This window comes from Hylobates moloch, unplaced genomic scaffold (genome assembly GCF_009828535.3).
Source record: "Hylobates moloch isolate HMO894 unplaced genomic scaffold, HMol_V3 SCAFFOLD_2, whole genome shotgun sequence".
NCBI classification, from domain to species: domain Eukaryota; kingdom Metazoa; phylum Chordata; class Mammalia; order Primates; family Hylobatidae; genus Hylobates; species Hylobates moloch.
Window position 1 is genome coordinate 125696452 of NW_026652277.1, and position 22291 is coordinate 125718742.

General features: G+C 41.5%; 1 protein-coding gene across 1 annotated transcript in view; it reads right to left on the reverse strand.

The window, feature by feature from the left end:
- The window catches only part of SEC63 (SEC63 homolog, protein translocation regulator), an 84769-nt gene extending 62695 nt beyond the window's left edge, over nt 1–22074 (reverse strand). Inside the window, exon 1 of the mRNA XM_032156039.2 lies at nt 21755–22074. Within this exon, the coding sequence (XP_032011930.1) occupies nt 21755–21878 (124 nt within the window). The 5' untranslated portion in view covers nt 21879–22074. The remainder of the gene's footprint in view (nt 1–21754) is intronic.
- Between the last annotated feature and the right edge of the window lie 217 nt (nt 22075–22291).

The window sequence follows — 22291 nt, forward strand, 5'->3', positions numbered from 1 at the left end:
AAAAAGCTATTATTTTAATCCTCAGGAAAATCTTGCCGTTCAATTAAAAAGAAATTAAGCCCAAGCAAAAATAGTATGTATTGTTTTACTAAATTCATCCCAAGCACTTGGATTGAAAGACTTTCCCAAGTTTAAATTAAAAAAAAATGTATTGGGAGGCCGAGGCAGGCAGATCACGAGGTCAGGAGACAGAAACCATCCTGGCTAACATGGTGAAACCCCCTCTCTACTAAAAAGACAAATAATTAGCCAGGCGTGGTGGCACGTTCCTGTAGTCCCAGCTACTCGAGAGGCTGAGGCAGCAGAATCACTTGAATCCAGGAGGCAGGTTGCAGTGAGCTGAGATCACGCCACTGCACTCCAGCCCGGGTGACAGAGCAAGACTCCGTCTCAAAAAAAAAAAAATTAAGTTTTGAAATAAAAATCTGCCTTTTTAAGAAGATGGCACCAAAAACAAAGGTGGAAGCCCTTGCCCACCCCAAAGCCAAAGTCAAAGCAAAGGCTTTGAAGAACAAGAAGGCAGTGCTGAAAGGCATCCACAACCACACAAAGTAAGACTGGCCACCCACCTTCCAGTGGCCTAAGACAATGCAGCTCCAAAGGCAGTTCAAATGTCCTAGGAAGAACACCCCCACAAAAAACAAGCTTTATCATTATGCCATTATCAAGTTCCCCTTGACCACTAAGTCAGCCATGAAGAAGACAACACCACATTTGTGTTTACTATGGATGTCAAGGCCAACCAGATCAAATAGGCTGTGAAGAAGCTCTATGACACTAGCATGGCCAAGGTAAACATACTCATCAGGTCTGACGGAGAGAAGAAGGTGTATGTTCAACTGGCTCCTAACTTACGATGTTTTGAATGCTGCCAACACAATTGAGATGATCTAAAATGAGTCCAGCTGGCTAATTGTAAGTTTTTTTTTTTTACCATATTAAAAAAAATCTACAAAACTGCAGTTCTTAAATGAGGTAACAGGTAAGTAAAAGGACTTGGCATATAGAAGGTTCCAAAACCACCATGTAAGAAGTCCAACTACCTTGTTACCACCAGGCTTAGATGAAGTCATCCACATGGGAGGACTACCCAGCAAGAAGTACCAAAACCAAGTATCAGGAAGAGGAAGAGATCTGTGTAGGGGAGAGTATGGTAGCAGAAAAGGAGACTGATAATATGCAGCGGAACTAATTGAATAAGTTAATATATTAAAGATACCTGGAGTCAGTTTTCCACTGTCAAGAAAAAGGAGTGAAAAAACAGAAAACAAGAATGAACCCTGTACTGTTGGACTGGAATTAAAAATATCACTATGAATGAATGTCTTTTAATAAACAAATACAAATGCAGCTCTAAATACATATATACGTACTCCCTAGCTCTATCTACTAAGTGGGCCTAGGAGCAGAAAAATCCCAGTAGCAATGAGCACATCTAGCATGCAGATCTTGGCTTCTAAATACCACTCTCCACTAACAGGAACCAGGAATCCAAGTATCCTCCCACAAAATACTAATTACAAAGGGGAAACAAATGACTTTGCAGTGGGGTAGGCTGAATAACTGTCCCCCAAGATGTCCACATCCTAATACCTGGAACCAGTAAATATACTATCTCGAATGACAAAAGGGACTTTACAGATATGACTAAGTTAAGGATCTTGAAATAGGGAGATTATCATAGGAGGACCATAATCACAGGGGTACGTTTAAGAGGGAGGCAGAAGGGTCAAAGACAGATGGTAATGTGACAATGGAAGCAGATGATGGACTAATGCCCTTTTTAAAGATGAAGGAAGGGCCACAAGCTAAAAAATACAGGCTATCTACAGAAGCTGGAAAAGGCAAGAAGACAGATTCTACCCTAAAGCCTCCAGAAGGAACTAGCCCTGCCAATGTCATGACTTTGGCCCAACGAAACTGATTTTGGACTTCTGGCCTCCAGAATTGTTAAGAGAACAAATTTGTGCTCTTTTAAACCAATGAGTTTGTGGTAATTTGTTACAGCAGCAATAGGAAACAAATACAAAACACCTAAACAGACACCACCTCAATCAAGTGACCGGTGAGCATCGCCAGAAAAAAAGACAACCTAAAATCATATGCCATCTGACAGCATGCAATGAGACGAACACAGAATCAGTTTTGTGAACTTTCTGCCTAAGATACACAATCTGACTCTAATAATGAGAAAACACTGTACAACCCAAATTCAAATCCATTTTACTAAATAACTGGTCTCTAATCTTTAAAGCAGAGGGAAAAGTGAATAACTACTTCAGACTAAAGGAGACTAAAGAAACACATCAACTAAATGTTATGTGATTCTAAATTGGATATTTTGCTATAAAGAACATCACTGAGAAAGTGACAAAACCCAAATGGAGTCAGACAATGAGATGGCAGTAATGTTAATTTTCTGATTTTCATGGTTTAGAGAACACTTTTGAAAATACCGCTACTGATTTTTAAATAGGTATTTTATTAAATTAAGCCTCTACAGTCTCCCACTTTCAAGTATAAAATCAAGGAAACATTTGATGAGGTTTTATAAGAACAATGCTGAAGTCCCTTTATGAAGCAGACAGTTTGATCTATTCAAAGGTATGATGTTCTACTGTTCCTGGCCAACAGAAAGTACATATGGTTTTCAGCCCCTTATTCCTGGGGGCCACACAGTGTGTGCATGGACCTTGTATGCCCCACTCTTCCAACCTAAAAATTAAATCTTAACCTTTTAGGAGACTATTTCAATCAATCAGTAAGTACTACAGGCCACAGTTTATACATTAACATACAGTTAGATTTCCAGCAAAAATATTCATGGTACACATTCCAAATCTCTGTACGAATGACCTCAAGTCAAAGTAACTATTATGAGTCAAGTTCTTCCAGACAGTTTTTTTAATAAGACACTTAACAGAATAAAATGAAGTTCACTTATAAACTTCTTGCTTATTGAATTACTATTTTCATGGACACTGAAAATTATGTTAGGCGTATCCTTAACTTGTATTATTTTTAAAGAAATTATCCGCATTTATAGAAACAGGAAATCCTAAGATCATAAAACAATATAAATAATGTGTCATAATTGCTGTCAGCAGCTGAACTTTATATAGTAAAGCTGCAGGGATAATCTAGATTTGGGTTATGGCTGTGCTTCATAAACCACATAGTGCCTTTGCTAAAACAGTCACTCTGTCCATGCTGGATGATCTGCCTGCCAGTCAGCAGTATTACTGAGTGAACTCTTAGCACCATAATCATAGAACCCAAAGAGGTAAAGGAATGTTAGCCAGATCTAAAGTCTTCAAACCTGTTTGCCTGCTTACCACATAGTATCCAACAGTTTTTCTTTTTTTTTTTTTTTTTTTTTGAGACGGAGTCTTGCTCTGTCACCCAGGCTGGAGTGCAGTGGCGCAATCCCGGCTCACTGCAAGCTCCGCCTCCCGGGTTCACGCCATTCTCCTGCCTCAGCCTCTCCGAGTAGCTGGGACTACAGGCGCCCGCCACCACGCCCGGCTAATTTTTTTGTATTTTTAGTAGAGACGGGGTTTCACTGTGGTCTCGATCTCCTGACCTCGTGATCCACCCGCCTCGGCCTCCCAAAGTGCTGGGATTACAAGCGTGAGCCACCACACCCGGCCTCCAACAGTTTTTCAACCTTGTCTCCTTCCCTCCTTCCTCCCTCTACTAGACCCCAGTGTCAATTGTTGCCATCATTATGTCCATGTGTGCCCAATGTTTAGCTCCCACTTATAAGTGAGAACATGCGGTATTTGCAGTATTTGGTTTTCTGTTTCTGTATTAATTCACTTAGCATAATATCCTCCAGCTGCATTTACATGCTATAAAGGACATTACTTCATTCTTTTTAATGGCTGTGTAGTATTCTACGGTGTATATGTACCACTTTTTTTTTTTTTTTTTTTGAGACAGAGTCTTGCTCTTGTTGCCCAGGCTGGAGTGCAATGGCGCAATCTCAGCTCACTGCAATCTCCACCTCCCGGGTTCAAGTGATTCTCCTGCCTCAGACTCTCAAGCAGCTGAGATTATAGGCATACACCACCACACCCGGCTGGCTAATTTTGAATTTTTAGTGGAGATGGGGTTTCTCCATGTTGGTCAGGCTGGTCTCGAACTCCTGACCTCAGGCAATCCACCTGCCTCGGCCTCCCAAAGTGCTGGGATTACAGGCATGAGCCACAATGCCCGGCCACTACATTTTCTTTATCCAGTCCACTATTGATAGACACCTGGGTTGGTATCATGTCTTTGCTATTGTGAGCAGTGCTGCAATGAACATGGGTGCATGTCTTTTTGGTAGAATAATTTATTTTCTTTTAGATATATACTCAGTAATGGGATTGCTGGGTCAAATCACAATTCTCAGTTCTTTGAGAAATCTGCAAACTGCTTTCCACAGTGGCTGAACTAGTTTACATTCCCACCAGCTGTGTATAAGTGTTCCCTTTTCCCCCCGCAGCCTCCCTAGCATCTGTTTTTTGACTTTTTTATAATAGCCATTCTGACTGGTATGAGATGATCCCTCACTGTGGTTTTGATTTGCATTTATCTGATTAGTGATGTTGAGCATTTTTCATGTTTCTTGGCCACTTAAAAAAAAAAAAAAATTTCCTCTTTTAAGAAATGTTCATGACTTTTGCCCACTTTTTAATGGGGATATTTTTTGCTTGTTAAGTTCCTTATACATTCTGGATATTAGACCTTTGTTGGATGCATAGTTTGTAAATATATTCTCTTATTCTGTAGGTTGTCTGTTTACTCTGTTGATAGTTTCTTTTGCTGTGCAGAATCTTTTAGTTTAATTAGATCCTTTTGTCAATTCTTGCTTTTGCTGCAACTGTAAAGCTGGTATTTTAAAATAATTCCATCTCTTTTAAATGCATCCAAAGAAAGCTAAAAGCCACAGCAATTTCATACCCGTCATCATCCATTTACAAAAACTTATGAAAAGTCCTTCATTCTACTTCTCCCACATAATATTATCCTAATTTAATATATTTCATCCTGGTGAGTTAATTTTTTTTTTTTTGAGACAGGGTCTTGCTCTGTCACCAGGCTAGATAGACTACAGTGGTGCCATCACGGTTCACTGCATCTTCAACCTCCCAGGCTCAAGTGATCCTCTCACCTCAGCCTCTGGAGTACCTGGGACTACAGGAAGATGCCACCATGCCTGGCTAATTTTTTTTTTTTGTAGAGATGAGGAGGTCTATGCTGCCCAGGCTGGTTTCAAACTCCTGGGCTCAAGCAATCCTCCCTCCGCAGCCTCCCAAAGTGCTAGGATTACAGGTGTGAGACACCACATCTGGCCCCAGTAAGTCACTTCTCTCTTTTTTTTTTTTTTTAGATGGAGTCTCACTCTGTCGCCCAGGCTGGAGTTCAATGGCGTGATCTCAGCTCACTGCAACCTCCACCTCCCAGGTTCAAGCAATGCCTCAGCCTCCCGAGTAGCTGGGATTACAGGCGTGCACCACCACACCCAGCTAATTTTGTATTTTTAGTAGAGATGGGGATTCCCCCATGTTGGCCAGACTGGTCTCTAACTCCTGACCTCAAGTTCCACCCACCTTGGCCTCCCAAAGTGCTGGGATTACTGGCATGAGCCACCGCCCAGCTAGTCCCAGTAAATCATTTCTTATAATACCGAAATATGCTTCTTAAAATTATTTTTTTAATTCCCTGTGACTATAAAGCTTTTCCCAATTTTTTTGTTTTGAAAATATTCAAGTCATCATAAAAGTTGAAAGAATATTACAATGGCCAGGCACAGTAGCTCATGCCTTTAATCTCAGCACTTTAGGAGGCAGAGGCAGGAGGATCACTTGAGCTCAGGGGTGCAAGTCTAGCCTGGGCAACACAGGGAGACCTTGTCCCTACAAAAACTTTAAAAATTACCTGGGAGTGGTGGTATATGCCTACAGTCCCAGCTACTCAGGAGGCTGAGGCAGGAGGATCACCGGAGCCCAGCAGTTCGAGGCTGTAGCGAGCCATGATCACATCACTGCAGTTCAGCCTGGCAATGGGGCGAGACAGTGTCTCAAAGAAAAAAACAACTAAAACCTATTTTTGAAAACAAAAAGTACACTTCTGCCAGTATGGCTCAATCTTTTCCAAAACAGCTTTACCTTGTACTTCAAGTGTATTTTGTCAAAACCTAAAGCTGCAGATTAGCTTATTTGATGTATAGAAAACATATACCATGTAACCTAACTGGCAAAGGCAGTTTTCATTATTAAACTAACCAACCAAATTGAACGGTCAAAAACACGCTCATGCCTGTAATCCCAGCACTTTGGGAGGCCGAGGCAGACGGATCACGTGAGGTCAGGAGTTCAAGACCAGCCTGGCCAACATGGCAAAACCCCATCTCTACTAAAAATACAAAAATTAGCCAGGTGTGGTGGTGAGCACCTATAATTCCAGCTACTGGGGAGGCTGAAGCAGGAGAACCGCTTGAACCTAGGAGGTAGAGGCTGCAGTGAGCCAAGATCATGCCACTGCACCCCAGCCCAGATGAAAGTACGAGATTGTCTCAAAAACTAAAAAATAGTTAAAAATAAAAATAATTTTTAAAAAAAATTTTTTAAAAAACAATCTTTCCTTTAATCGTGGTTTGTTTCCCAGAATGTTTCAGAATATGCAAGGTATGAAAATAACCTGGAAGTGAAAAATTGGGAAACACTGCTCTAGACGACCAAAAATAAAAGTCATCCAGTAATCTTAATCATTTTATTCTTAACTTGAATCTGAATAGTTAGCCATGATGTCTCATTCCCAAGGCCAGTTCAGAACCACTTGGATTTGGAATATAGGCTTCATAAGATTACATATTGTTCACCATCACCACCACCCAGGATACACAATCACAGATTACCTAAATCAGAAGGGTTACAGAAACGTGGGTCCTACTTACACCTGTCCACCACACATACTCTGGCAATGGAGGAGGGAACCTAGAAGGCAACTGAAAATGTTCTTGAACTAAAAAAAAAAAAAAACAAACAAACACTGGATCACAGCAGAACCACCCCTCTACCACCAAAGTTCACAATTCTCAGGAATGCCTGAACAATCTAAGTGCAAACCAATACAAACCAAGTAGTTCAAATATATCAAGAGCTTTGTCTTCCTTAAGCAGGTACTTGACAGCAGCATACAATTATATACTATCTCTTTTCCTTTTATGGTACTGAAATAAGTACTACAGAGCAGGGCTTTTCAACACCAGCACTACTGACATTTTGGACTATACAATTCTTATAATTCAATGTTTCTGTGCATTTTAGGATGTTTAGCAGCATCGTGATCTCTACCCACTAGATGCCAGGAACAGCTCCCCAGTGAAGACCAAAAAAATCTTCAGAAATTCACAAATGTCCTCTGGGACACAAAACTGCCCCTGATTTAAAGTGCACGCACACATACACACACACACACACACACAGCTACAGAGGGTTCATGAAAAGCAAGTTAAACGATATTACCTACCTATCAGGAACACAGGGGAAAGAAAGATAGGAAAGGCTGGCAGAATAAATGGATGAAAAAGCAACAATTGCCTTTTCCCATTCCCCTAAAAGTATTCTTAAAAAAAAAAAAAAAAAAAAAAAGATAGACTCGCTGCAGTATCTCTGAGTACTTACCTGGGAGGAGGGGAGGGAAGAAGGGAGAGGAGGGCCTGGGAAGCTTCATTATTAATTTACTAACCGCCCTGTTAGCTCTGTCCTCCTATTTTTCTTTTAACCTTAATCTTATAGTGATAATCCATAGCCTAAGTAAAAGGTTAACCAAAAACAGGAAAAACAAACAAAATGGAAGAGAAACTCAAGTACTAGGAAAGTAAATAAATGCCAGCTAAGAAGGAAAGGCAACTTAACACACAAGGATGTATGTCCCACCAGAACTTTAAACACCACATACCCCAAAGTAATAACAATTCATTGAGCTGAAAGGGCCTCTGGAGATAAGTGCAGAGTGTCTTGCTCAAGATCGCAATGCTAGCCAGAGATTATTTTAATAAGATTTTGGGTGTTAATACAAATTCATAAAGAAAATTTGAGCCTGGGCAACATAGCAAGACCACATCTCTACAAAAATAAAAATAAAAATTAGCTGGGTGTGGTGGCACACACACCCATAGTCCCAGCTACTTATAAGGCTGAGGCAGAGGAATCACCTCCTTGAGCCCAGGAGATCGAGGCTGCAATGAGCCATGACTGCCACTATCCACAGCCTTGGGAAACAGAGTGAGACCCTGTCTCAAAAAAAAAAAAAAAAAAAAAAAAAAGGGAAGAAGGAAAAAGAAAATTCGGCATACAGTGGAAGAAAAAAATCCACCAATCCAACACCCAGATAGTAATCATTAATACCATTGTAGTATGTTTCCTTTTTAGTTCTATTTAGGAAAATATCTGGAAAAGGCAAAGGAGACAGGAGAGTTGGCGAGGTTGAAGGTACACCCTCAGAAGAGAAACAGCTCTGTGAAGATGCAAGCTCCAGCAACTGACTTCCCAAGGAATGAGCTTCATTCAATTAGAGGGCTGCCCTGCTGCTTCAATCAGGGCCTGTAAGGGCCCTTTTGCAGTGTTGACGATACCTGGTGCTTAGCCCCACTGCAGCAGCTGCCCAAGTGAGCTTCTCAAAGAGAAAAACGGGACACATAAAAGCCCACTTAAGGGTAGCATTTCTAGGATGTATCAGTGTACAAATTGAAAGAGACTAAAATAAAAAGCTGAAGTTTGTGTTAAGGTCGCATTAGCAGTAATTTTTAATTTTTAAAATTTCTAAACATTTCCCCGTGTTTAGATCATTATAAATATCACTTAATGGGGCCGGGCGCTGTGGCTCACGCCTGTAATCCCAGCACTTTGGGAGGCCGAGACGGGCGGATCACGAAGTCAGGAGATCGAGACCATCCTGGCTAACACGGTGAAACCCCGTCTCTACTAAAAATACAAAAAATTAGCCGGGCGCGGCGGCAGACGCCTGTAGTCCCAGCTACTCGGGAGGCTGAGGCAGGAGAATGGCGTGAACCCGGGAGGCGGAGCTTGCAGTGAGCCGAGATCGCGCCACTGCACTCCAGCCTGGGGGAAAGAGCGAGACTCCGTCTCAAAAAAAAAAAAAAAAAATCACTTAATGACTACTAATAACCAAATGAATAAAGATACCACAATATACCTACCATTCTATAAGTAGATATATAAAATGTTTCTAATTTCTTGGTATTATGGATCTCCTTGGTCCTGTAAGTATTCAGAACACTCTATCCTTAGAACACAGCCCCAGAAGTATAATTACTAGGTTTAAGAGCTTTAACACTTTTATAACTCCTTTCTAAAAAAGCCAGTAGGACTATACATTCTTTTCAGCAGTTTCCCCGTTGGCACCACCATTCTCCAGCAGCCAGTATTAAAGCCAATTTTGATTCCTCTGTACTGAAGTTCAAGGGCAGAGACTGTATCTTACCCACAGTGTTCACCCCTCCTCTTTCCAGTTGCCTGGAATAGAGGTGGCACTATATAAATATTTCTTGAGAATGATGAACTCTTTTATTTAACAAATATTTGGTGAATATCCACTATGTACCCGGACTTTTCTGGACACTGAGGATATAGAGAAAAAACAAAAAACCCTGCTCTCAAAGACCATAGCAATAAACAAAGTAAATTATATAGTATACTTAACCCTTGAACAACGTTGGGGTTAGGGGCCCTGTCCCCACCCCCTGCGCAGTCACAAATCTGCGTGTAACTTTTGGCTCCCCCAAAACTTAACTACTGATAGCCTACTGTTGACTGGAAGCCTTATGGATAACATAAACAGTTGATTTAACACATATTTTGTGCATGTATTATATACTGTATGCTTACAATAAAGTAAGCTAGAAAAAAATGTTAAGAAAATCATAAGGAAGAGAAAATACATTTACAGTACTGTATTTATTAATACCTTAAGTTTATGTCATCTGTTTACAAGTTGCAGACCTCGATCTACAGTATGTATAAAGCAATTCAACTTTTTCTGGTATTATCATGACTTTTTTCTTCTTCGGAGCATCACTAGTGGCACTCTGTATGAGTCCCATGGTGTTGCAAGGTTTATGGTATCACACTAAATACAAAGAAAAACACAAGAGAACCTCAAGAGATCAATTTTTATGGTGATATGAATTTACTGAAGGGACAAACTGCTCACGCAGAGATGATTAGCGTCACACAATGTTTTAAGCAGATACTTGCAACATTTGAGCTCACTGCAATAGCAAAGAAGATGGCTATAAAATTATTACAGTCGTATACACTAGTTAACTTTATGCAGTTATGATTTAATACTACATTTCTCTCAACTGCAAATGGCTCCATGTCCTGTCTATAGTGTTTGTGTGCATAAGTTTTGATAAATTTTACCTTTTACAATAGATATGTGTTTCTTTTATGGTAGCAAATGATAAAGCTGACTAGTATCTACATATATTTTATGCATTTATAACATACCTTTTTCTTAATTTCTTTTTGATATTTCTAGGCTACAGTTCTTCTGCAAAACTTTTTCAAACTGTTACAAGTCTCCAAAAAGTTTTCCAATATATTTACTGAAAAAACTCCACATATAAGTGGACCTACATAGTTCAAACCCATGTTGTTGAAGGGTTCTTTGAGAGAAAATCAGTGAGGTAGGGGTAAGAAACACTGCAATTTAAAATAGGAAGCTCAAGGAAGATGGCATCTGAGCAAAGACAACAGAGATGAGGGAAGAGGTAATGTGACTATCTAGAGGAAAAGTATTCCAGGCAAAGGGAGCAGCAACAGCAAAGGACTGAAAGAGTGTGTTTCACTGTGTTCAAAAGTGCAATGAAGCAGGTATGGCTGGAATGGAAACAGCAAAGTGATCAAAGAGACCATGAAGGACTTTACAGGATACTCTCTAAGACTTGAGCTTCTAGTCAGATTGAGACAGATCCCTGAAGAGTTCTGAGCAGAACTGTATGAGCTGACTTCTGTTATAAAGGATCCTTGCTAATATTTTGAGAAAAGACTACACTCAGCCAGGGTAGAAACAGACTAGTTAGGAAGCTAATGATAAACTAGGCAATAAACCAGGACAGTGGTGTTGGTGGAGTGATGAGAAATGGTCGGACATGATGTATTTCAAAGGTAAAGCCAAAAGAACATACTAGTAGTCTGAAGTGGAGTATGAGAAAGAGATGAATCAAGAGTAACTTCTAATCCAGTCCACCAGAGCTTAAAGGTAAAAATGTAAATAAAAAATAAACAATGACTCCCAAGACTTCTTTCCTGAACAGCTGAAAAGACAGTTGTGATTAACTGAGATAAAGGTTATGGGTCAAGAAGGTTGGAGGGGAGGGGAAGAAAGTAATCCTATCAATTTTGTGCATATTCATAGAAAGATCTCTATTAGATATCTAAGTGGAAATGTGGGTTAAGCACTTATACACACAAGTCTGGAGTCTGAGGAAAGAAGTTCAGACTGGGCTAGGTGCAGTGGCTCATGCCTGTAATTCCAGCACTTTGGGAGGCCGAGGTGGGCATATCACTTGAGGTCACGAGTTCAAGACTAGCCTGGCCAACATGGTGAAACCCGTCTCTACTAAAAATACAAAAATTAGCTGCAGGTGGTGGTGTATGCCTGTAATCCCAGGTACTCAGCAGGCTGAGGCAGGAGAATCACTTAAACCCGGGAAGTGGCGGTTGCAGTGAGCCGGGATCACACCACTGCATTCCAACCTAGATGACAGAGTAAAACTCTTGTCTCCAAAAAAAAAGAAGAAGTCTAGCCTGGAAACAGAAATTTGGGAGTCTGGGAGTCCTCATCATATAGGTTGGTTATATTTAAAGCCATTAGGTTGGATGAGATCACCAAAGGCGTAACTGTAGATGATAATCAACAGGACTCAGCCTTGAGGTACTCTAATATTAACAGGCCATCACAGTTAAACTATGTTCAATTAGTTACTCCATAAAAAATAGATTATAACTATACATCTTTGGTCAATTGATTTTTGACAAGGTTACCAAGCCATTCAATGTTGAACAGGCTCTTCAACAAATGATGCTGAGACAACTGGATTTCCACATGGAAAAGAGTGGAGTTGGACCCCCTTCTCACATCATTTACAAAAATTACCTCAAAATGGATCAAAGACATAAGAGCTGAAACCATAAATCTTTTAGAAAAAAAATACGAACAGATTTTCATAAGCCTAGAGTTGCCACAGGATTCTTAGATATGACACCAAAAAGCCAGGCGTGGTGGCTCACGCCTATAATCCCAGCCCTTTGGGAGGCTAAGGCAGGTGTATCACGAGGTCAGGAGTTCGAGACCAGGCTGGCCAACATGATGAAACCCCATCTCTACTAAAAATACAAAAATTAGCCAGGCATAGTGGCACGTGCCTGTAATCCCAGCTACTCAGGAGGCTGAGGCAGGAGAATCACTTAAACTTGAAACGTGGAGGTTGCAGTGAGCCGAGATCACGCCATTGCACTCCAGCCTGGGGGACAGGGCTAGACTCCACCTCAAAAAAGAAACAAAAACAAAACGTATTAACTGTAATTTCATATATAATTTTAATATAATTATTAGCTAACATTATAGCTATACATTATTAGCTATAATTTTTCTAAAAAACATAAAACAAGCAGCACTGGAGAGGAAGGAACATTGCTTGTAGGAATATAACATGGAGTTTACAACCAGCCTGGACAACATAGGGAAACCTCATCTCTATTTTAAAACTAAGGAATGTAAAATGGTACAGCCACTATGGAAAACAGTTTGGTGGTTCCTCAAAAACCTAAACATAAGGCTGGGTGTGGTGGCTCATGCCTGTAATCCCAGTCCTTCGGGAGGCCAAGGTGGGCAGATCACTTGAGGCCAGGAGTTGGAGACCAGCCTGGCCAACATGGTGAAACCACGTCTCCACCAAACATAGAAAAATTAGCCAGGACTGGTGGCGTACGCCTGTAGCCCCAGCTACTCGGGAGGCTGAAGCAGGAGAATCGCTTGAACCGGGGAGGCGGAGGCTGCAGTGAGCTGAGATCACATCATTGCACTCCAGCCTGGGCAACAGAGCAAGACTCCATATCAAAAAAAAAAAAAAGGGTACATAGAATTACCACATGACCCAACAATTCCACTCCTAGGAATATCCTTGAAAGAACTGATAATGTTCACTGCAGCGTTACTCACAATAGCTTAATTACAGAAGGCAGCAGAGAGTAGTGGCTAACAAGAGATGCTTTGGCATAAGACAGAGTTGAGTCCAACAAACAATCTTCCACCTGGTAGCTATATGACTTTAGGAAAGTTGGTAACCTCCTCTAAGACACAGTTTTCTCATGAATAAAATGAGATAATACATGAATCCAGCTCAAAGTGCTACCGTGAGTGCATTCCGCACTACCCACCTTCAGGCTAGCACTCACTCACTGAACAGCAGCAGAGCTGAGTCTAGATGTAACTCTGGAGTCTACTGAAGGCTTGCAACTTTCAGGGAAAGGCTTGGAGGGTAAATTAGGAAGGCTTTTGGTCAATTTTAGTTCCTTGGTTTGTACCTCCATGTTGGGGCTCAGTGATACCCAAAATATGGCATTTTGACATGCTGAATGAAGAAGCTGAATGAAGAAGCCTCAAGGTCTGACTTTCCTCCCTGCCCTCCTGATGCCCCCCACCATATCCCAAAGCCTTCATCTGCCTAAGTTCCAAACCCACCAAAACGAACAACTGCTTTTCTTCTCCTCCTGTAGGACCAAGAAGGTAACCACACCTAAACAGACCCTTCACAAGATAATGTACAAGTTAATCTCTGATCTCTGATCCATTATCCCTAGCAATCCTATCAACAGAATTCCTCTTCTCCCCCTTCCCATAACCTGTTTCACCAGGATGGTATATAAGCTTCTGAACTACATTGGGATGTGGGGAATCACTTTGTGGTTCGCCCCATGTACACATTAAATACATGTGTATGTCTTTCCTCCAATTAATCCAGCAAATCTTCAGAGGGCAAAAGGGAAGTTTCCCTGGCCCCTACATCCACACTTTGTTTTCTAAACAATAAACTAAATGCATTTAAAAGGATTATTAGTTTATGCTTTGGGGCACACAATGTATAAAGATGTAATTAGGTGAAATCAAACACTGAAAGAGGTGGGAATGGAGCTATAAAGAAGCAGAGTTTTTATATGTCAAAGTTAAACTGGTATAAATTGAAATTACAATATTTAGGATGTTTAATGTAATCCCCATGGTAACCACACAAAAAGTTAACTACAGAATATACTCCAAAGAAAATGAGATGTGAGCAGTGGCTCACACATGTAATCCCAGCACTTTGAGAGGCCGAGACATAGATCACTTGAGCGCAGGAGTTTGAGACAAGTTTGAGCAACATGGCAAAACCCAGTCTCTATTTAAAAATAAAATAAAATAAAAATAAGAAAATGCAAAGAAATGTTAACATTTCACTACAAAAAAAATCAGCTAAACAAAAAAATAGTAATGCAGGAAATAAGGAACAAAATGATATATGCCTATAGAAAACAAACAGCAAAATGACAGAGGTCCTTCTTTTTACTTTTTGTGTGTGACAGGGTCTCCTGTCATCCAGGTTGGAGTGCAGTGACATGATCATAGCTCACTGCAGCCTCGATCTCCTGGGCTCAAGTGATCTTCCTGCTTCGGCCTCCTGAGTAGCTAGGACTAAAGGTGCGTGCCACCATGCCTGGCTAATTTTTTTTTTTTTTTTTTTTTTATTGTTTGTAGGAACACGGTCTCATTACGTTGCCCAGGTTGGTTCAAACTCCTGGACTCAAGTGATCCTCCCACCTCAGCTTCCCAAAGTGCTGGGATTACAGGAATGAAACACTGCACCTGGCCCTCCTTCCTTAACAGTAATTACTTTAAATGTAAATGGTTAAATGTTCCAATCAAAAGACTGGCAGAATGGATTAAAAGCACCTGATCCAACTACGTCCATCTACAAGAGACTCACTTTAGATCCAAAGACACAAACAGATTGAAGGTCAAAGGATGGAAAAAATATTCCACGCCAACAGTAACCAAAAGATAGCAGGGTGGTGACTATAAGACAAAATAGACTTTAAAACAAAAAAGATTACAAGAGATAAAAGACATTATGTATTAGTAAGAGGTTCAATACAGCAAGAAGATATAACATTTATAAACATTTACGTATCTAATGATCATCAAAATGTACAATGCAAAAACCAACAGAACTGAAGAGAGAAACAGACAGTGCTACAATAATAGTTTCAGACTTCAATACACCCTCCATCCCCAAAAATGGATAGAACAACCAAAAAGAAGATAAGGAAATAGAGGACTTAACATAAACCAACTAGATCTAACAGACTATACAACACTCACTACCCAACAGCAGCAGCACACACATTGTTCTGAAGTGCCATGGGACATTTTGCAGGATAGACTATATGTTAAGCCACAAATTAAGTCTCAGTATATTTTAAAAGATAGATATCATACAAAGTATCTTCTCTGACCATAACAGATGAGTATGACCAATACAGATGAGTATACTGAGATACACAGAAGTTAAATCAGTAACCAATACAGATGAGTATACTGAAACACACGCAAGTTAAATAACTTGCCTAAAATCACAGTAGGCTGCAGAGCCAAGTTTCATAACCAGGCAATTTTGAAAAAGTAAGGTTAAGTAAGTTTTGAAAAGGGAAGATCAAGCCCCAAAAGTAAGATCAAGGAGTCAACAAAAACTTTTTTTAAATGATACATTTTATCTCAATTCAAAAGGAATTCTTTCCATAACCTACGGAAAGAATAAAAGCATGCTTTTGATTATTTGAAATTCTAATAATTACAAGCAATCAGTTATTTTCTCTTGTCAAATATACTCTTGTCAAATATACCAATGAAAGCCTAATGATATAAAACGTTTAAAGTGATAACTCTTCTATTGTAAATCAAAAAAGTAGTAAACAAAATTATGCACTTACGAATAATGGTTGGATTGAAATTCCACATAAACAAAAGAACACTTCTCATTTTAAAAGCACTAGGAAAGACAAACATCAACAATAACCAAGAAAGCACAAAGTGGGCAGTGCACACAAAAGGTCACAGCACAGTATTGTTGGCAATACCAAAGATGGGTAGTGTTAAGGTAATTATGTGCAATTCTTTCAAAATATTAAGGATATCCAAATCACATAAGGCTCCAATCATGGCACAATGGTAAATACTCTGGAAGCCATTAATAGACAACTATGATAAATTGATTGTAAACTTGTATCATTAAAGTTGTTTGACAAAAATATCTGGCTTTTAACTCCCAGAACTTTACAGTACTGTTCTGTAAGTGCTTCTTAGCTATGTAAAATTAAAAGGCTAACACATTAGTTTTTTGGATTTTGTTGTTGTTAGCAAAGAGCACATAGCAAAACAAATATACTACCTCCCAAAATGACAACTACAGCAAAAGACCATTACTAAGGAAGCTCTCCTCCAAGCAGCACTTCTCAAACATAGCTACAATTTAGAATCATATAGGGATCTTTAAAAAATGCCAGTACATAACACCCACTCCAGACCAAATAAATCAGAGTATCTGGGGATGGGTACAAGTGTTTTAAAAAGTTCCCGAAGTGGGCCTGGCGCGGTGGCTCAAGCCTGTAATCCCAGCACTTTGGGAGGCCGAGGCGGGCGGATCACGAGGTCAGGAGATCAAGCCCATCCTGGCTAACACGGTGAAACCCCGTCTCTACTAAAAATACAAAAAATTAGCCAGGCGTGGTGGTGGGCACCTGTGGTCCCAGCTACTCGGGAGGCTGAGGCAGGAGAATGGCGTGAACCTGGGAGGCAGAGCTTGCAGTGAGCCGAGACCGCCACTCCACTCCAGCCTGGGTAACAGAGCAAGACTCCATCTCAAAAAAAAAAAAAAAAAAAAAAAAGTTCCCGAAGTGATTCTAATGTGTAGCCAGGGTTAACAATCACTATGACTATGCCAAGGAAGTCTAAGCCCTCCGTGTTATCATTTCATACAGAGCTTTTGTCCTTAATTGTCTGAAAAAGTATTCATTTTATTCAGCCAATTTGCAAACCAAGAGAGTAAAACAAATAGGACCCTTTAACTACTAAAAGGGGTATTAATTATAAGTACACTTAGCTAAACATGTTAGGCAAAAATCAAGGCAAAAGGATTCCATTAATAATGTTTTAGGTAACAGGTACGTTCAATTAACATGTCAAATATGCCAATAAACAAACTATTTCCATTTTTCAAACCGTAGATAGACTTTACAAGTTGTGAAATGGTGCTATGCTTTCTGGTGTATTCAAGAGCCCACTAATTCTAAAACAGCCATGCTGAAACAACTGTCAACCTTAAAAACTGAAAGTCCCAAATGTGTTGCAGAAAACACACACCAAAAAAACCTCAATAAAGATTAGTTAAACTGGGCCGGGCGCAGTGGCTCACAGCTGTAATCACAGCACTTTGGGAGGCCAAGGTGGGAGGATCCCTTGAGGTCAGGAGTTGGAAACCAGCCTGGCCAACATGGTGAAACTCTGTCTCTACTAAAAATGCAAAAATTAGCCGGGCGTAGTGGCAGGTACCTGTATCCCAGCTACTTGGGAGGCCGAGGCGGGAGAATTGCTTTCTGGGAGGTGGAGGTTGCAGTGAGCCAAGATCATGCTATTGCACTGGAGCCTGGGCGACAGAGCGAGACTTCATGCCAAAACAAACAAAAAAAATTACTTAAACTGAACTTTAAGGTTGTGTAACTGCCAGAGCAAACCTTTTCATGCTTTCATGCACACGCTATCTCTGAAAATACTGTCAGAAGTCTGAAATTCAAATGCATGCCTACATTTTTGTATTTGGCTACTTAACTGTTTCACAGGAAAACAAAATAAACTGAGCCTCAAAAACAAGTATTAAAATATGATGTTGTGGCCAGGGCATAGTGGCTCACACCTGTAATCCCAGCACTTTGGGACGCCGAGGCAGGTGGATCAATTGAGGTCAGAAGTTCGAGACCAGCCTGGCCAACATAGTGAAACCTCATCTCTACTAAAAATACAAAAATAAGCCAGGCATGGTGGCTTGCACCAGTTTTCCTAGCTACTCAGGAGGCTGAGGCGCGAGAATCGTTTGAACACGGGAAGCAGAGGTTGCAGTGAGCCGAGAACATGCCACTGCACTTCAGCCTGGGCGACAGAGCGAGGCTCCATCTCAAAAAATAACAATACTCATATATGCTGTTGTGTTTCCCCAAAACTGTACTACTGGGGTCCTCATCTTTTATTTAAAATCCTAAAGAACAAATGTGCTTCAGAATTTTTCAGATTTTAGAAAGATAACATAGCGTTTATACTCAAACAGACCCTATAGGGTCTAAAATGCACCAATAACCAAACAAATTAATATTCCAAGACAGAATATAACTATTTCCTAAGTGAGATAAAGATTATTAAGTAGCCTCCTGTCAGTATAAGTCGGCAAATTATTTTGCAGCAAACTTCTGAAAAAAGTTCCTTATTCAGAGCTTTGAATGAAGCAGTAATTCAAGATTTCTCTTTCATATTCAAGATACTGCAACTGGGCTGCAGAATAAAGTCACTATGATTAAAACATCCTTTTAATACAACTGTAATCCTACAGAAACAACTCAAGTTATCAGGGTAAATCCAAGAAAAAAGTCCAAGCGGTGACCAACAATTTTCATAATGATTAGAATAGCATTTAAGTGTTCACCTTAATTTTCATAACACAATTTTCAGCAAGAGCAAACAAATACATCAAAATATGAATATTGACTAAGGCAAGCCTGAAGCAGAGAGCCGGATGTAAAACAGGGGCAAACTGACACCCATAATAGTTCACCTAACTTTCTATCTAGCAGTATGGAAACCACACAGGGCTCTGAAGCTAAGCGACCAATGTTCTAATCCCAGCTCAACCATACAGGAAAATTATTTACATGCTCTACCCCCAGTTTCTTTACCTGTAAATGGAGATAATAATAGAACCTACCTCACTGCATTGCTGGAGTGTAGTGGCACGATCTCGGCTCATTGCAACCTCCACCTCCCGGGTTCAAGCAATTCTCCCTGCCTCAGCCTCCTGGGTAGCTGGGATTACAGGCGTCCACCACCACTCCCAGCTAACTTTTTGTATTTTTGTAGAGGCGGGGTTTCGCCATGTTGGCCAGGCTGGTCTTGAACTCCTGACTTTAGGTGATCTGCCTGCCTGGGCCTCCCAAAGTGTTGGGATTACAGGCATGAGCCACCGTGTCTGGCCAACCTCACTGCATTTTTAAGAAGATTAAATAAAGTAAAAGTTGAAGTCCATGATTTACAAATAGTATTAATTCCCTCCACCTAAACTACCACCACTTTTTCAAAGACACTTATATGCTGAAGGGGGTCAAGTATGACTTGTTGGCAGGGCGTGGTGGCTCATGCCTGTAGTCCCAGCACTTTGGGAGCCCAAGGAGGACAGATTACTTGGTGTCAGGAGTTGGAGACCAGCCTGGTCAACATGGTGAAACCCCATCTCTACTAAAAACACGAAAATAAGCCAGGCATGGTGGTGCATGACTGTAATCCCAGCTACTCGGGAAGCTGGGGCAGAACTGCTTGAACACAGCAGGTGGAGGCTGCAATGAGTCAAGATCAAGCCACTGCACTCCACCCCGAGCAACAGAGTGAGACTCTGTCTCAAAATAAATAAATAAATAAATAAATAGTATGATTCTTCTATGAAATCAGGTGAATTTTATAATACAAAACTCACCACAAAAATACGACTTTCAAATTTCAAAAATCCATCCTGACACAGTGGCTCAAGTCTGTAAGCCCAGCTACTCGGGAGGCTGAAGCGAGAGGATGACTTGAAGCAAGCTCAAGACCAGCCTGGGCAAATGAGACTCTCCCCGCTTTTAAAAGAAAAAAAGAAAAACTTTAAAAATCCAATGTAGATTAAAAAATGATGGCTAATTTCTGAAATCAGGGCAGTTTCTCAAAACACTTTTTTTTATACTTCTGTTCTGTCTGATCAAAACACATACTGGCCAAACCCACCGACTACTCTCCCAATACCTTTTTGTTTTCTACACTACCAATTGCACACACCATGGCTGTTAGGTGAAAATAAACTACTGAAAAGTGGACCCTTTTAACTTGAAATACAACAATCACAAGAATGGCCTAGGTTTGCAGATAAGAAAAGCCATCACAGCATTAAGACTTCACTTATACACAACCACTGCCCAAAGAACCTACCCAATTTTTTTTTCCTTTTTCAACATCGAGGAAGAATCTACACAATTTAAATGCACTTTGGAAATAAGGCACAACAGTCCAAGATCCAAATTTCATAAACTACCCATTGAGTAAAAAAAGTATTAAGACTGGTAACTTTGGACAGATTTTTGCATCTAATGGATTTTTAAACTTATTGTCAAATGTACAAAATGATGGAATCCTTTGTTACTATTTATCCTAAATTTATTTTAGTTCTATTCCAAGTCAAGAATGTTAGTTTCCTGCAGATCACATGGGGCGGGGGGAAAAAAGAATGTTACAGGACACTGAATCCATCTGAAAGTATAACAAGTTCTGAGCTGATTCAAGGCTTCACTGTTAACAACTTCCCCAAGTAGAGGATATAACCTGGACAACCTAGACCTCCGGCATACCCAATTGAAGAGAAGATATTTAAGCAAGTTAGCACAGCTCTTGTGCAACAGAAAGCTTTCCCTAAGTTGTTAATACTCAAAACCTACTCCTTACTGTTAACACTACCATAAATAACCCATTAGGCCCTCGCAGTTACATCAGCTTTAAGAATATCATCTGCCATATGTCCTAGTAGAGTGCAACAAATGGATGCAAACATTACCCAAACATCAAGTGAAATATGAAAAGAATCTGTTATTCTGTGCTTTAATTCGATGTTGTTTAATGTGGAAAGCAAATCGACCCACTACCTCAAAATTCCCTACAAGATTAATTAAACGAGACTTAATCCTTCATACTTGCACTTTTCCCGTCACAAACAGGAAACTCCAAAGAAAAGGAAATAGAAAAAAGCCTATTTTTGCTAAGAGGAATAATGGCATTGCTTCCAACCCCCACAGTGAGTGAACAAATGAAAAAGCAACGGGAGGAAGTGACGGGGGTAGGCGGTGGAGAGCTCGATTGGAGTCCTAAGCATGCCACCCGGCTCAGAGATGCCCTAAAACATCTGTTAAGAGCAGCTGCAACAGGGAAACGGGAGTCAGGGGAGGAGGGCCGCGAACTGGAGGGACTGAGAGTTGTGCCCGCACGTTCAGTCTCTTCCTTGGCCAACTCTTTGCTCACCTCCCAAGTCCCCATCCCGCTTCCTCCATAAAGAAAAATCCCCAATAAAAGCAGAGGCAGAGAAGACAAAGAGGCAGGAGGAGGCTGCAAGGAGCGTCCACAACAATGGAGAAGATGGAGCCAGCGAAACTCCTGAGGACAATGAAGGGAGGTGGAGAAGCGCCGAGGGAAATGCCGCTGACCCGGGCCCCGCCAGTGGCGGACGCTGGACACAGGCCGGGCCGCACCGTCCGTGTCACCCCGGACGCCACGGGCTGGGGCCGGGCAAGCGGGCGCCGCAGGGCCTGGGGGCGCTGGCGGGGCCTGCGCGGGTGCGCGGGCAAAGGCCGGCGGGACTCACCGGCATTCTGATCTCGGGGCCAGAGGTAGTATGTCGCCGGGATCACGATGAGCCCCACGAAGGAGGTGAGGAAGTAGAAGAAGGTGTTTCCACTGTCATCGTACTGGAACTGCTGCCCGGCCATGGCACCCCCTCCTCCGCCTCGCTCTTCTCACCGCCGCCGCCACGACCACGCTCTGCACTCCCGCTCCCAAAGCCCCGGCCCGAGTGGCGTAGCTTGGACGCTGCCGCCGCCGCCTCTCCTCCCAGCCCCCACGCCACTCTCACGGACACGCCGCCGCCACCGCTGCTGCTGCCGCCGTCGCCAGCTCTCGCGAGAGGAGATAGTTCCCGCCCCGCTCAGCTTTCCCTCCCCCTGCGTGTCCCCACCGCGCTCGCTAAGAGAGACGTGGCGAGCTCAACGGTGGAACTCGGCGAGGTCTCGCCCTTAGCCCCGCCCTAACGTCAAAGCCCCGCCCCCTAACTCCTCCCCTAGGGCCCCGCCCCTAACCCCTCCGCCTTCCTCCGCCGCTCAGTTTCCCAGCGCCCCACGCCGGA